Source organism: Charadrius vociferus, unplaced genomic scaffold (genome assembly GCF_000708025.1).
Source record: "Charadrius vociferus isolate BGI_N301 unplaced genomic scaffold, ASM70802v2 scaffold34, whole genome shotgun sequence".
In the NCBI taxonomy this organism is placed as follows: Eukaryota; Metazoa; Chordata; class Aves; order Charadriiformes; family Charadriidae; genus Charadrius; species Charadrius vociferus.
Window position 1 is genome coordinate 1,572,541 of NW_009647989.1, and position 14,861 is coordinate 1,587,401.

Sequence of the window (14,861 nt, forward strand, 5' to 3'; positions counted from 1 at the left end):
CCCCCCCCAAATCTGGGAAAAAGGGAAAAAAAGTTGTTTCTGGCCCCGACTGGCCTCCAGAGGACTCAACCATTTTGCAGTCCAAGGATTAAAAGTGATATTTTGCAATTTTTTATTTTTCACTGACTTTAAAAATGTAATACATCTCAGGAGAGAATAGTCACTGCAGTCAAGAGATCATTTTGGATTTATGCATTACTCTCCACAGAGCACTTTGCTGTCCTGTCATTGCCTGATGCAGACTATAGTGAAAACTTGGCACATCTTGGAATATTTTGCATTATAGCAGGAACGGAAGGAACCTCCTATAGTTAAGGCTGTATAACTGTTTCCCTTCTAACCCTCTGTCTTCAGTCAGAAAAGCTTATCGGGATGAAATTTTCCAGTCTTGGTTGTTGTCCAAAATTGAATTTATTTGCTTAGTTTGAGATAAAGTGAGTCATTCCTTTTTGAGAATGAGATGAAGAAAAAAGCATATACCCCCTCTGCTCCGGGATGGGGGACTGCACTGTGAAGAGGGGGACTGACTTGCTGAGAACCTCCTGGAAAGTCTGTGTCAGTCCGGGAATGAAGCCAGGCCCCTGTAATCCTCTGGCCTTGTGATCTCCTCCATGTTACAGACTGCCTCTGTGTGTGTGTGTGTGTCTGAGTACATCAACATGTATGTTCTGAACTGTGAGCCACTGTGGTCTCTGCATGTACTGAAATGTTTTGTCATTCATCTTATGATGAGAGGGAAGGCGTCTTATATATGTGGGTATATTGGCTGTGCAATTACCAAAAAAAAACTGTGAAAGTGCCCAATTAACATACGTCGTGAAGGTACTCTGAGCGCTCAGATGCGTCTGCTCGGTCTATGCGCAGGGTTCGCCAGGCCAAAAGGTGCTTCTTCAGAAAAGTGGATGGGCCACCGTCACAGCCTTCAGCTTGTGTCATGAGCCCCTCTGTGGTGAGAAGTAGGTGCAGCCAGTGAGACCTACCTTGGGAAATGCAGGACTTGTGGTTAAATACCAGTTAAGAAATGCCACAATCAACCCTGGTGGTATTCGTTGTGAGAAATAATTGAGTCCCTTGTTCTGCATTTCACAGGCAGAGCTAGTGTCTCACGTAGCATTTTTTTATATGTAGTGTTTCCTAACTTTGATATTCCTAGTCATAAAACCAAAACATTCTTTCAGTTTAGTTTTTGTGATGGATATTATTTAGAGGTTGGCCAAATCTGAACTCCAGATGTGAACAGCTGTAATTTGCAAACAGTCATCTCTAGCCCCCAAATGTTTGGCTGACCTCTGTTCCGTGTTGCAGGCTGCAAGAGAATTGTTTCATTTATTTACACCTAGAGGGAATTGCTGTAACTGTCAGCTATGGGACCAGCGTTAAGAACACTGAAGGCTAAATTTTCAAAGAAATTATGACGGCCATCATGCAAAGTAAAGCACTTTGCTCAGTTTGCATACAAAAAAAATCTCAATTTGAAGTACAATTTAACATTGATTATTAAACACAGTCCTTGTGGTTAACAGCCCCACCCTGGACTCTTAGTTATTGCATGTTTCAACCCTCTCTATCAAGAAATTGTCACTCACTAAATTTGAAAATAATCCGGAAAGAGGACTACTGAAATACTTCTGTGCTCAGGAGTGAAAAGGACAGATAACTTAATTCACTAGTTCAAATCCGTGGAACTAGGCTGTGCTCAGAAATTGTTACTTGCTAAAATATTTTATGCTGAATATATTGAGAAAGGTCCCCCAGGGTGTAAGCTGAATGTCAGTGGTAGTGTAATTGAGCAAACTCGGGTGCTGGCAGTTATCTGGCTGTAGCAGCACAAAGCTCTCTGTGGCTTCTTAGCAGAATATATTTACCAAAGCGGACCTTAGTGCTCATCTAAAGCAAGCTTGCACACACCTACTGTCCTTTTCCGTCTGCCATGTGGGCATACCATCAGCCTATTCCCCGGGAAATGGACAGCCGTGTCAGAAACACCCTCAGTATGTTAGCACTAATTGGTGCTTTTATTGGCCACTTCGATGGAGAACTCAATGTGCGACAGAAACTCAACTCTCGCCCTCCCACCCCCTTCACCCTCCCGCGCCCTGACTCTCAACTGTAATTTAAGGTTCATTTGCAGGCTGGCTCCTACCTCCCCTGGACTACTGCTGCTTTTGCCTGTGCTGTGTCAGTTTTGTGGGTACAAGAGCTAAGCTGCCAGGACACTGTTTCTTTGCCAGAACATATTTTATGGAAAAAAATGTAGACTATGAGAATACAGTCTGTGTCTCGGACCACAGCATCCTAACATGACTGTACTGCTGTGAGCTGCATTCTGAAACTCACTGCACTTTCAGAGCTACATCTCCCTCTCCTCCCCTGAAATGTATTAGTTTTTGTTCTGCCTTTCTGGGATTTAGCATTTTAGGCTTCCAGACTTCAGACTGTTATGTTGGGTTGGTTTGTTGGTTTTTTTTTGTCCTGTCAGGGAAGAGTGTGACAGCTGGCTCATTTGGTTCTAGCCTGGAAAGTTCGGAAGTGGCAAATCCAGATGATGGGTAAACACTAGCAGAGACTGACGAAGTTCAGCAGCTGAGATTAACCATCCTGGGAAAATCAGATACGATAATGCCGTGGCTGTGTAGGTCAGAGGGCCGAGGCTTGCGGCATGCAAGGCTTCAGTTGCTCAGACAGTGGGATTCTAAATCTCAGTTCTTTATTCAAGCCTTAAGGGACCTACACACGTGTAATTCTAGCATTCTGCCCCCTCCCTCCTACGTGCCTTCTGATTAATATCATGATCTGTTTAATTCCCTGAGGGAACTTAACCAAAAAAATACAGCAATAACTTCTAGCATGATTGGTGAGGTGATAATTAAAAGCATTTTCTGGTTCAGAGGGCCCTAGCATTGCCAGATGCCATGATTGGGCAAGCTTTGTTTTTCAACCTATGCATCCTTTATATGTGCAGGCAAGATTCCAGATCTGAGTTGTTTGGTTTTGTTTTTTTTTCCCCTCTTAGGTCAATGGCTTGGGATTTTATTTTGTCGTCTTGGAGAGACAGGAAGAAGTGACTGCATAGGAGAGGTTAGATGGAAGAAGCTGCTTTAAGTTTTAGTGGTGAGCGGTGTGGGAAAGAACTCTGGAGACTAAGAAAGTGGTGTAAACTCATACAATTCTAATTTTTAGAAAAAGAATTTCTCAAAAAACGTCATTAGAAAGGGAAGGAGGGTGAGCTGAGGGGTAAAGAATTTATCCTTGGTTACAGAAAGGAATTGACTTAACCAGTGTCTTCTACTCGGTCTTCACCATCCCTCCTGCCAAAGCACTATTCATTTGGTCGTTCACAGCAGCAGTGCAGTAGAGTGCCGGAAGCTCATCACTTTGTCGTATGTTGTCAGACCACAGAGGCAGAAGGTTTTTACTCATAAAAAGAAAGTATCTGTTCCCAAGGATCTCGACTCCACAATTCCCTGACTTGGGCCCTGTTTCACGTGCTGTAAACCATGTGTAAACCAGCTGTCTTCCCACCTCCACGGATCTCCTGAGACCTGACCATTTTGGTCATGGCTGGTAGATTGTCTGGCAAGAAATCAGACCAGCTGGATTTTCTTGTTTCTTAATGTCAATTCCTTTTTTAGGTCAGCAGACAGGAGTCTCAGTACTAGCGTGTGTGTGCATCTTTCTCTGTCTGTCTTTTTCTTTCTCAACTCAAAACAGAATGAACATGAACTCACCGATGTCAGAGAACGCGATTTTCTGGTGCAAAACACACCGGTAACAGTGGGCATGCTGGTGTGGGATTAAAAACAAACCAGCGTCCATCCAGTTCTCTAGAGGACTCGTCCTACGTCTTGACCTGGATAGGGGTCCCAGCTGATTTTTTGGGGGTAGAATAACTGTTAATATATACTTATTTGCAAAAGCTTCCCATGTTTTCATGGAGAATACTGGAAGTCCTTATTTATATACAGTTTTGCTGGCCTGTCACATATTTTGGTTTATTTTCCCTCATCCCTTAGGGAAGATTCCTTGTAAGTGGGGAATAATCAGCAGCAGCTAAAAGACTCTTAAACTGCAGTTCTCATGAAAAGAAGGTCTTTAGGTCAGGAACTATCTTTTTGTTCTCTGTTTGTATAGTGGTTTACATATTGCAGATGAGAGCTCTAGGAGTTGTCACAATAGAAATAGTGAATGGCTGGAAAAACAGCAGAAAGCACCTTATTCTTGATCTAATATCAGATTAACACTGTAAAAAGCACCCAGAATGTGTACACAGATACACATAAAGAAAACGATTTTTTTTAAAAAAAAGTGTGAAAACTCACCTGTTTGGGGCATATGAGATAAATAAACCATGTTGTCCAAAATGAGAAGTGAACTCATTCCATTTCTGTCACATCCACTGCTGTCTCCATCAGAACTTTGCAGCTGGAGTCTGTAAGTGGCAATTTTCAGTCTCTTGATGATGACAACTGAATCGGAACAGTCTTTTTCAGTGCAATCTCTAGTAGGCACTTCAGTGCTACAGGAGTAGCATAACTACGATCTAGGGGTGGTCAAAAAAATTTCCATTGCAACTGTTGGTTTTTTTAACTGGGGATTAGTAGCAGTTTGCACTTAATTGCTTCATTTGCTAAGTATGATTTGATGACTATACTATTTAAAAAAAAAGAAAAAGAAAGCTAAATTACCCATCATTGATGACTAAACAATTTAAAAAATATTTTCACTTATTTTTAATTAAAATTTGAAGTAAGCTGGAATAATCAGGCGGTAAGGGGGTTGCACAGATTTAGAACTAGGTGGGTTCGGGGTGCAAAATTACCAGATTCCCTCTCTTAATAAAAGGAAGAGAATGATAATTTTAAAAGTTAGAATTTTTACATGGCTAGTTTTGTGGCCAAGCTTGATTTCTTACAGCAGCAACTGGTTTTCCTGCCATATGTCCTAAATAATAAAAGACTGTATGAAGGCAGTACTGTGCTCTAGGAAGTAAGTTTTGATGATCCTAAGATGAGTGAGGTTCTGCTGTTGATTTACCTGCATAACACATTAACTGAAACAGATCTGTACAGTTGGAACACGGACCAACATTTGCTTTAGTGTCTGTTTCTACAAATCAGTAATTTGTGTTTGGTAATTACCTAGGTTGGTAATTACCTAAGTGTATGTATATATGCATATATATGTCTGTGCTTTGTCTTAAGTGGGTGATATCAAAAGGTGGCCTAAGTAGCTGCCTACTGCTAGGGCCATGGCTTTAATGTAAAGGACCCATTTTTTTTCATCCTCGCTCATTTTCTGTTAGTTTTCTGAAGGTAGAATATATGACAGGAAAAGTTTGGGATGTACCTTGGCTGATGGGTGCAGAGTGAGACGGTCACCACTGTAGGGTAAGAAAATCAGAGTCACTTTTTGGCTAAAGACAACGCTGTGGAGAAGGGCTGAAAATGGTAGAAGTCAGCATGTGGGAGTTTAAGGGCGCTGTGGTTAGTTACTTCACAGATGAGTTTGTAGTGTGGGTTGTTTTTTACTGTGTGATGGGTTTTTCCACCATTGGATATTTTTATGCTTGCACTTTCTGTGTTGGTGAAAATGGAAAAATAGATTGAGGGTTGAGGGGTTTTTTCTTTTCTTTTCTTTTCTTTTTTTTTCCTCTCTCCCTTCTGGTGTCATTGTTAGAGATCTGCACCAAAAATACAGACTAAATGCTATGCAGGTGAAAAGCAGTGATCTTTGAGCTCTGCTAGTGAACCAGAAAGCTGCACAGCCCGAGCAAGAGGGAAAGTACTTTCATTCTTATTGCATGGTGTGTTGTTTTTGTTGAGCTCAGTAGTTTAATTTTTATAAATATTTTCTCTGTACTTTTGGAGAGTTTTTTCCTCCTTTTTCATAAATCAGGCTTTTATCAAGATGGTTTGATGTTAAGATTTGAAAGATTTGGAGACCGGTTGCTTCTCTGTTTTGTTATTTCACTGTGGTATTGTGCATTGATCCCTTTTTTGTATTTGATGAGAAAAGATTTTTTAATTACCAGATTGATAGATTGCAAAGGGGCCCAGTGGTGGGGATGAACCTACCAGGCAATGACTCTTTCATCTGGAAGGACAAAAATCTGTATCAGAATGTGCTGTTATACCAACAAGGAACAGGTTATTTTTTAAATCAAGAGTATAATCACATTCTGCCTGCAAGGACTCCTTGCATTTTAAAATGTTGTTTTAAGAAGTCTGGTTTATTTGATTCAAGACACTGGTCTAGTTATCCTAATTTTCATAGGAGGAGATGCTAATGAAACCGAAGTTGCTTTATGGTGAATGCACTTCAACCATATTTGCAACAACTGGGACTTGGTTACATGCGGATTTAGTCTTTAAAATGGTACCTCCTTATACGTAGAGGACAAGAAGGTCTTTGAGACCATGGTTGTACTTGCAGTTCTTAAGTTGGACATAATAGAATAATCCCAGAATCAGTATTGAGCTGAAGAGCTTTAATCCTACTGTTTCCTCCAGTAAAAAATGAAAGGTCGAATAAACCCACTTTTCCCCATCCTGCCTATATATGGAAGGTTTGTTTTAATTGCATTGATAGGGGGAAACGAATAAAATTAATCTAGCCCTGTTGTATAAGTAGGTCCAAGTGTTGTTGCCCACTTCCACCAACTCCTTCCAGGGCAGTGGAACCCAGTGTGAGCCTCTTCTTCTGCTTGGAAGCAGCACAGCGGGCCTCTGCTGAAGAATCACCCTTTCTTCTTTGGTTTGTTTTTCCCCTGGTTGTGGAGAGGCATTTACTTTGCATTTGTCTCAGACCACAAGAAGCTTTATTTTCACTTGTGACAGCTGTTCAGCGAGAGTGAGGCAGCCAGTTCCTCCTTTATGCTTGCGATCCAGAACAGATATGGTCTCTGCTGGTGTCTCTGCCAGTGCCCTGAAGAGCAAAATTTTACAGGAGACGGTAGAACAGGTACCTTGTGCAGTCCTTGGCCTGTCTGCTGATGTGCCCTTTGAAGGTTGGCTTAATGCTAGTTCTTTTTGTGTGAGGAAGGAAGGAATGTTTACAGGAATTAAAATCACCACCTCATTTTACTTGATCTGGATCTGAATACGAAAAGCAGGGGGCTGTTTAGAGGTCTTTTCCCAGCCTTCTAGCATTCTCCCACCTTCACCTTCCCACGCTAGGGTCCCATTTCTGTGTTTCTGGACACTCACTCCCTTTTCTCCCATACTGCATCTGTAAACTGAGATTTGCCACCTTTCTCTCATCTCTCTGTCAGCCCTGTTTTCTTCTTCTCCCTGGTCTCTATGTTCCCTGTATCACTCATCGCCTGAGCAGAAACCGTCACACCAGCAGTGATTAGAGTGCGACTGTGCTCTAAGCAGGCTGGAGAGATGGGAACTGCTGCTTGTCAGTTGATTGCACATCGCTGGCTGTGTGGGAGCATCCACCCCACGGCATGGATAAGCACCTTCATGTCACAGCTGGGAACTGTTGCTCCATACCACTCTGAAGTGGTTCAGGTTGGACAGTTTGGGAACCTCTAAGCAGAGACCAAAGTCCCTTATAAGCCTGTTTTCTTCTTGGGCCAAGGTTGGGCTGGTATTCCTATCTCTAAGTATGAAATTATCAGGGTTTGGAAGAACAAGGCAATGTGTGCTGAGAAATATCACTCTCTTTGAAGAGTATTATTTATCCACTTCCTTTGTCCAGTTCATTAATGACTAAGTAGTGGTTGAAATAACAGAAAAGATAAGTCCGGGGTTTTTCTAAGGCCACATTTGAGTATAAATCTGTTTTCTTAACATATCCTCTTTCCTTCCTCTGAGACGTTTACAATCTTTTTGTGTTTAGAGCAAGGAGAAGGAATGAAGCATGTGCTGTCACTGCCCTTGAACTTCTTTGCAAAGCTGGCGCTGCTTTCCCCTCAGTTTACTTCAGTTCTTGTTGGTTTGCCTCTCTGTCGGCATCAGCTTGCAGGAGGATCCCTTATAAAATGGAAACCTTTCCTGTAAGGCATTCCTTTCCACCCTGTAAAAAGTCTTTGCTGTAAACTTGCTCCAGGCTTACTAACCATTTTGCACCAGAGTCATAAATTTGAATAACTTCACAGAAGAGGATTTGCCTGAAAGTGGGTCACACAAACAGCCCTCTTCAGACAGGGGCTGACACAGTATGGTACAGTAGGCTTTCTCCTGTATAATAAAAGAAAATAAATGACAGCAATTAGCTTGCCTGTTCTGCCACAAGCCTTACACCTCTAGCACTTCTGTTCACTTTGGGACAGGTTTTAGGCCTGGAAGGAATGCAGAATTAGGAATTGCTATGGAGTGATATCTCCGTAATATCAGCAGGCTCCAGACATTTAACCACTTAAATGCCCAGCTCAGGATTGCAATAGCAAGATGTTACTCCTTCTGTGAGCTAATAGCAGAGACACATAATTCGAGGGAAGTTTGAATGTGAATTTTGTGGCTGGTTTATGCCAATGGTAGCCACCTCTGGAATACCCAGGCTTTTTGTCTGTAGTCAGAGGTCCCCAAGCAGCCATGGGTGAATTGTTTCTCAGTGGTGTGGAGTGGTGGCTTCCAGCTGCATACAGGGCTGCAGTTACACCAGCTGTGAGGGGAACACCTCCACATCCACCAGAACTCACACTTAGCTGCTTCACTTGAATTTTGTGATTCTTACCAATTTCTAGCAGGAGGGAAAGAAAGACAATGGTGACTACAGGAGGAACTTGCAGCTTATTTCACGTGACAAAGAGAGGATTGCAAAACTTTAAAGCTGCTTCACTGTCTTTTATTCTCTATTAGCCTGTTTGTACAGTAATAGCATTTTACTTCAGCACAAGCACAACAAAAGTGTGTAGAACTTAATGAACCTAATTAAGTAACTTGGTTTAAGTCATTTTAAGGGGATGGAATGCAGACCTCCTAGCACCCTGCTTTAACACTTTAATCTGTTCTCTCCTCCAGCTGGCAAATTACATCCAAAACGTAGATGAAGAGAAATTATTATTGTCAGCAATAGAGATGGGTTAGACTAATTAACACAATAACAGTCCTAATACTGAAACTTCCAGTTAGTTGCTCCTGTGGTGAGTTATTCACGTGGATGTCTGATGCTCATCAAGATATTAATACCTTTGTTTTGAGGAAAGAAAAGCAGCCATCCTTGTCAGATAGCACAACTGTAGCCTGTTTTCAGACCAGAACAGATGCTGTTCTGGAGAAGTGAGTATGGTGCATGTCGCAGTGAGTTCCCGTGATGTCAGACGTAATTCCAGACTCTTGTCAAAGTATTGGCTTGAATTGAGGTGCTTCACTCATTTCTTTTGTAGACCCTAAACACTTAAAGACCTAATCCAAACGCAGTTGATGTTAACTGAACCTTGTATTGCTTTGGCGGGGGAGGTTTGAGGTCTTCAGCTGAGTCCTGTAGCACACTGTGATCATTCCAGGCCCTTCTCTCCAGCCTGCTGCTCTCCTCTGCCTAATCCAGTCTAATACGGTGTCCTTCTCATTGCTTTCGCGCTACCGGCAGTGATACAAATAATGATTATTACTGCATGACAACACTTTTGGTCTTACCCTTTACTCGATACTCTTACGCAATAAAATCTTTAGTGAATGAATAAATTATGTTTCTGGTCTGAGTAGTTGGGTGAAAAAAGTAACGAAACCCACAACCTTGCAAATATAAAAGCAATGAAGGGTTTTAAACCTAAATCTTCCAGAAGCTCCACTGGGCCACAAGATGACTTTGTCATCTCAATACAGTATTGCTTCCAAAACCTAGTACTTATAATTTAAGTTTCAACTTTAACTGTTGCATTACTGATTGTTTTAACAGAAACATAAGGCTGCTCTCAATTTTGTATTGCAGAGTAAGTGTCTGGTCTAACTTTAATTTACTTAGTTGACTAGGATTTCATGACTGTCCTTGGGAAGCAATTTTGTGTGTTGCCTGATAAATGACAGGAAGTTCCCCGACTTTAAATCTAACTTTCTCGCATTCAAGCTTTTTAACAGTATGGACTGTCTGTCTCAACCAGTTCAATTTTCAACTTGCACATGAACATTTATATCCACATTTTGTTATTATACACATATCTTGTTTCTGAATTTCTTTGGGTTTGTCTGGCTTGTTTTGTTCTTGAAGTGTCATTTGAAGTACAAACAAATCACCCATCTATCTGTTCATCTTACATAGAACTTGTGGTAAGCAAAGATGAAGGTCTTGAGCACCTACCTGCCTGCATAAGTATATGTGTGTATGTATGGGTCTCTGTTTTCAATACGAGAAAGCGCAGGTGCAATGGCAGTTCAGCAAGCTGGATCATGTGGCATTATTGGAAACACTTCTTTATGTTGCAGAATCACAGGAATAGTAGGAGTTGGAAGGGATCTAGAGATCATCTAGTCCAACCCCCTGCTATAGCAGGTTCACCTCGAGCGTGTTGCACAGGATTGTGTCCAGGCAGGTTTTGAATATCTCCAGAGAAGGAGACTCCACAACCTCTCTGGGCAGCCTGTGCCAGGGCTCTGTCTCCCTCAAAGTAAAGAAGCTTTTCCTCATGTTGAGACAGAATTTCCTGTGTTCCAGTTTGTGCCTATTGCCCTGTGTCCTGTCACTGGGCATCTCCAAAAAGCATCTGGCCCCGCCCTCTTGACACCCGTCCTTTAGGTATTTATAAGCGTTGATGAGATCCCCTCTCAGTCTTCTCTTCTTCAGGCTAAACAGACCGAGTCTCTCAGCCTTTCCTTGAAAGAGAGGTGCTCCAGTCCCCTGATCATCTTTGTGGCCCTCCACTGGAGTCTCTCCAGTAGCTCCTTGTCCTTCTTGAACTGGGGAGCCCAGAACTGGACACAGTACTCCAGATGAGGTCTCACTAGGGCAGAGTAGAGGGGGAGGATGACCTGCTCTTTTTAATGCCCCTCGGGATGCCATTGGCCTTCTTGGCCACAAGGGCACATTGCTGCCTCATGGTCAACTTGTTGTCCACCAAGACTCCCAGGTCCCTCTCTGCAGAGCTGCTTTCCAGCAGGTCAACCTCTAACCTGTACCAGTGCATGGGGTTTTTCCCCCCTAGGTGAAGGACCCTACACTTGCCTTTGCTTAATTTCCTTGGGTTCCTCTCTGCCTGACACTCTAGCCTGTCCAAGTCTCACTGAATGACAGCACAGCCTTCTGATGTGTCAGCCACTCCTCCCAGTTTTGTGTCATCAGGTAATTTTCTGAGGGTACACTCTGTCCCCTCATCCAGGTCGTTGATGAATATATTGAATAAGACTGGACCCAGTACTGACCCCTGGGGAATACTGCTAGTTACGAGCCTCCAACTCTGCACCACTGATCACAACCCTCTGAGCTCTGCCATTCAGCCAGTTCTCAAATCCACCTCATTGTCAACTCATCTAACATGCACTTCCTAAGCTTACCTATAAGGATGTTACAGGAGAGCATGTCAAAAGCGTTGCTGAATTCAAGGTAGACAACATCCATTGTTCTCCCCTCATCCAGCCAGCCAGCCATGCCATCTTAGAAGGCTATCAGATTGGTCAAGCATGATTTTCCCTTGGTGAATCCATGTTGACCATTTCCAATAACCTTCTTTTCCTCCACATGCTTAGAGATGACATACAGAATGAGCTGTCCCGTCACCTTTCCATGGTTGGAGGTGAGGCTCACTGGCCTGTAGTTTCCTGGGTCTTCCTTCTTGCCCTTTTTGAAGACTGGAGTGACCTTGGCTTTCCTCCTCAGCAGTCCTCAGGCACCTCTCCTGTTCTCCATGACCTTTCAAAGATGTTGTCATTGCCGATTGCAGCAAAAGTGTTTTTCCTTCAGCGTTGTATTAAGTTCATATGATTTCAGAGACATCAGAATGGTATTTACAGCTAAGGGGCTGCCTTCTTTGCAAATCTTAGAAAATGTGTGGAATGCTTGGTGGCATGAAGCAGCATTCTGATTTTTAGATCTGGGTATTTGTGGCACCACAGTGTGCTTCTTTAGCTTCCCTTTTTGTTATGTCATTATACGGTGTCACTCTGCTTCCCTGCCTGCTTCCCTCTCCTCTGTGCCCATACAAAGTTGGTTTGCTTGGAGATAGTATATCTAAAGAGGAAAAGGCAAGTGTCCCCCATGCATGGTGCACCTCCACATATTTAGAGAATGTACTGGTCTCTCCAAGAAGGTAGGTGCTACTTTGCAATGTATCTTTAATTCTTGGCACTTTGTCTAGGTATCGAGGGTGGGATGGAGAAATCACACTGCAGTTGTATAAATAAATCAGAAAGGTAGGAAATTCATGTGATAGCACCATCTATTAAGTACCAATTGTGATTACCTAGCTTACGGAATGATCTGAGATGATTGATTAGGGTTCCCATGCTGAACCCTTCACTGTGGCACAGTCCTGATGCAGTTTCTTTCATGTTTATCTTCAGGAGCTTCTAGAAGTGGGAAGAGGGAATCTAGTTGTGTGACAGCAGCCCTTGGCAACACGTGGAGTCACAGTGTCAACACCAGGCTCATACTACAATATCACGACTTACCGACAAGACAGGTGAGAACTTAACAATAAAGGTACTTTAAATAAAGCTACACCAGCAATGCTAGGTCAGATGGGCTGTGTCCTTCAGCCCCTGTGATTATGCCAGGTGTGTTGAGAACCTGGCACTCTACAACCATTTGCTTATTTGGGGTGAGGTGCAGTCAGTGTTCTTTTCTTTTCAGGGATGGCCAGTCCTCCAGTGCCTCCCTTGCGTTAGGATGGACTTATCTGAGTTGCAGAACCTAGTGTTGGCCTGTTGGCGCAGGCATACAAGTTTCTTGAGCTTTTACTGCATTTTTAGTGTGTTTGCCCCCTAAGCTAGAAGACAGGGACAGGAGCAGAATGAAGCCCCCATAATCCAAGGGGAAATGATGAGTGATCTGCTACAGCACTTGTACGTTCACAAGTCTATGGGGCCAAATGGGATCCACCCAGGGGTACTGAGGGAGCTGGCAGAAGTGCTCACCAAGCCATTTTCCATCACTTATCAGCAGTCCTGGCCAACCAGGGAGGTCTCAGTTGACTGGAGGTTAGCAGATGTGATGCCCATCCACAAGAAAGGCTGGAAGGAGGATCTGGGGAACTACAGGCCTGTCATTCTGACGTCAGTGCTGGGAAAGGTTGTGGAGCACATCATCCTGAGTGCCATTACATGGCACATGCAGGACAACCAAGTGATCAGGCCCAGTCAGCATAGGTTCATGAAAGTCAGGTCGTGCTTGACAAACCTGATCTCCTTCTATGACAAGGTGACCTGCTTAGTGGGTGAGAAAAGGCTGTGGATGTTGTTTACCTGGACTTCAGTGAAGCCTTTGACGCTGTTTCCCACAGCATTCTCCTGGAGAAACTGCCTGCTCGTGGCTTGGATAGGTGTACCCTTCACTGGGTAAAAAAATGTCTGGTTGGCTGGGCCCGAAGTGTGGTGGTGAATGGAGTTAAATCCCGTTGGTGGCCAGTCAGTAGTGGTGTTTCCCAGGGCTTGGTATTGGGGCAGGTTCTCTGTGATATCTTTATCAATGACCTGGACAAGGGGATCGAGTGCACCCTCAGTAAGTTCGCAGATGACACCAAGTTGGGTGGGACTGTCGATCTGCGTGAGGGTAGGAAGGCTCTACAGGGCCATCTCAACAGGCTGGACTGATGGGCTTGCGGTCAAAGGTATGAGGTTCAACAAGGCCAAGTGCCAGGTCCTGCACTTTGGTCACAACAACCCCATGCAACGCTACAGGCTTGGGGAAGGGTGGCTGGAAAGCTGCCCGGCAGAAAAGGACCTGGGGGTGTTGGTGGACAGCCAGCTGAATATGAGCCAGCAGTGTGCCCAGGTGGCCAAGAAGGCCAACAGCATCCTGGCCTGTATCAGGAATAGTGTGGCCAGCAGGACTAGGGAAGTGATCGTCCCCCTGTACTTGGCACTGGTGAGGCCCCACCTCGAATACTGTGTTCAGTTTTGGGCCCTTCACTACAAGAAAGACATTGAGGTGCTGGAGCGTGTCCAGAGAAGGGCTGCAAAGCTGGTGAAGAGTCTAGAGCACAAGTCTTTTGAGGACTAGCTGAGGGAACTGGGGTTGTTTAGTCTGGAGAAGAGGAGGCTGAGGGGAGACCTTATCCCTCTCTACAACTACCTGAAAGGAGGTTGTAGCAAGGCAGGAGTTGGTCTCTTCTCCCAAGTAACAAGCGATAGGACAAGAGGAAATGGCCTCAAGTTATGCCAGGGGAGGTTTAGGATGGATATTAGGAAAAATTTCTTCACGGAAAGCGTTGTCAAGCATTGGAACAGGCTGCCCAGGGAAGTGGTGGAATCACCTTCCGTGGAGGTATTTAAAAGACCTGTAGATGTGGTGCTTAGGGACGTGGTTTAGTGGTGGTTTTGGCAGTGTTAGGGTAACGGTTGGACTCAATGATCTTAAAGGTCCCTTCCAACCTAGACGATCCTATGATTCACGTTGTGGATATGAAAGGTAATCCTTAAAATGCTTTCCTGTGCTGAGATTCTGGGGCAGGAGTAGGAGGCTAGTCCTTTCACTGCCATGATTGGTTTGCTGTCATCCTTGCCACTCTTTGTGCCAAATTTTATCTGTGACTGTTAGGACAGGGAGCACTTTATCTTCTGCAGCTCCTGTTTGCAAGTGGAAGCTTACTGCCTGCACCAGCAAGCTTCGCTTTGAGGAGTAAGTATGGTACCAATTTTCCAGAAGTATGTCTGCAAAAAGGAGAACGCTTACCCTTTTTGCTAAGAGACTTCATGCTTATGAGTGAAATATAGTACATTTTTGACTGCAATCTTCACTTCTTAATTTAACAAAAAAAAAAAGTA

The 14,861-nt window shown here is 43.7% G+C and overlaps 1 protein-coding gene across 1 annotated transcript in view; it reads left to right on the forward strand.

Moving 5' to 3' along the window:
* RAD51B (RAD51 paralog B) overlaps positions 1-14,861 on the forward strand; it is a 418,545-nt gene that overhangs the window by 248,725 nt on the left and 154,959 nt on the right. The window contains exon 8 of the mRNA XM_009883484.1: positions 12,441-12,559. Coding sequence (XP_009881786.1) covers positions 12,441-12,559 — 119 coding nt within the window. The remainder of the gene's footprint in view (positions 1-12,440; positions 12,560-14,861) is intronic.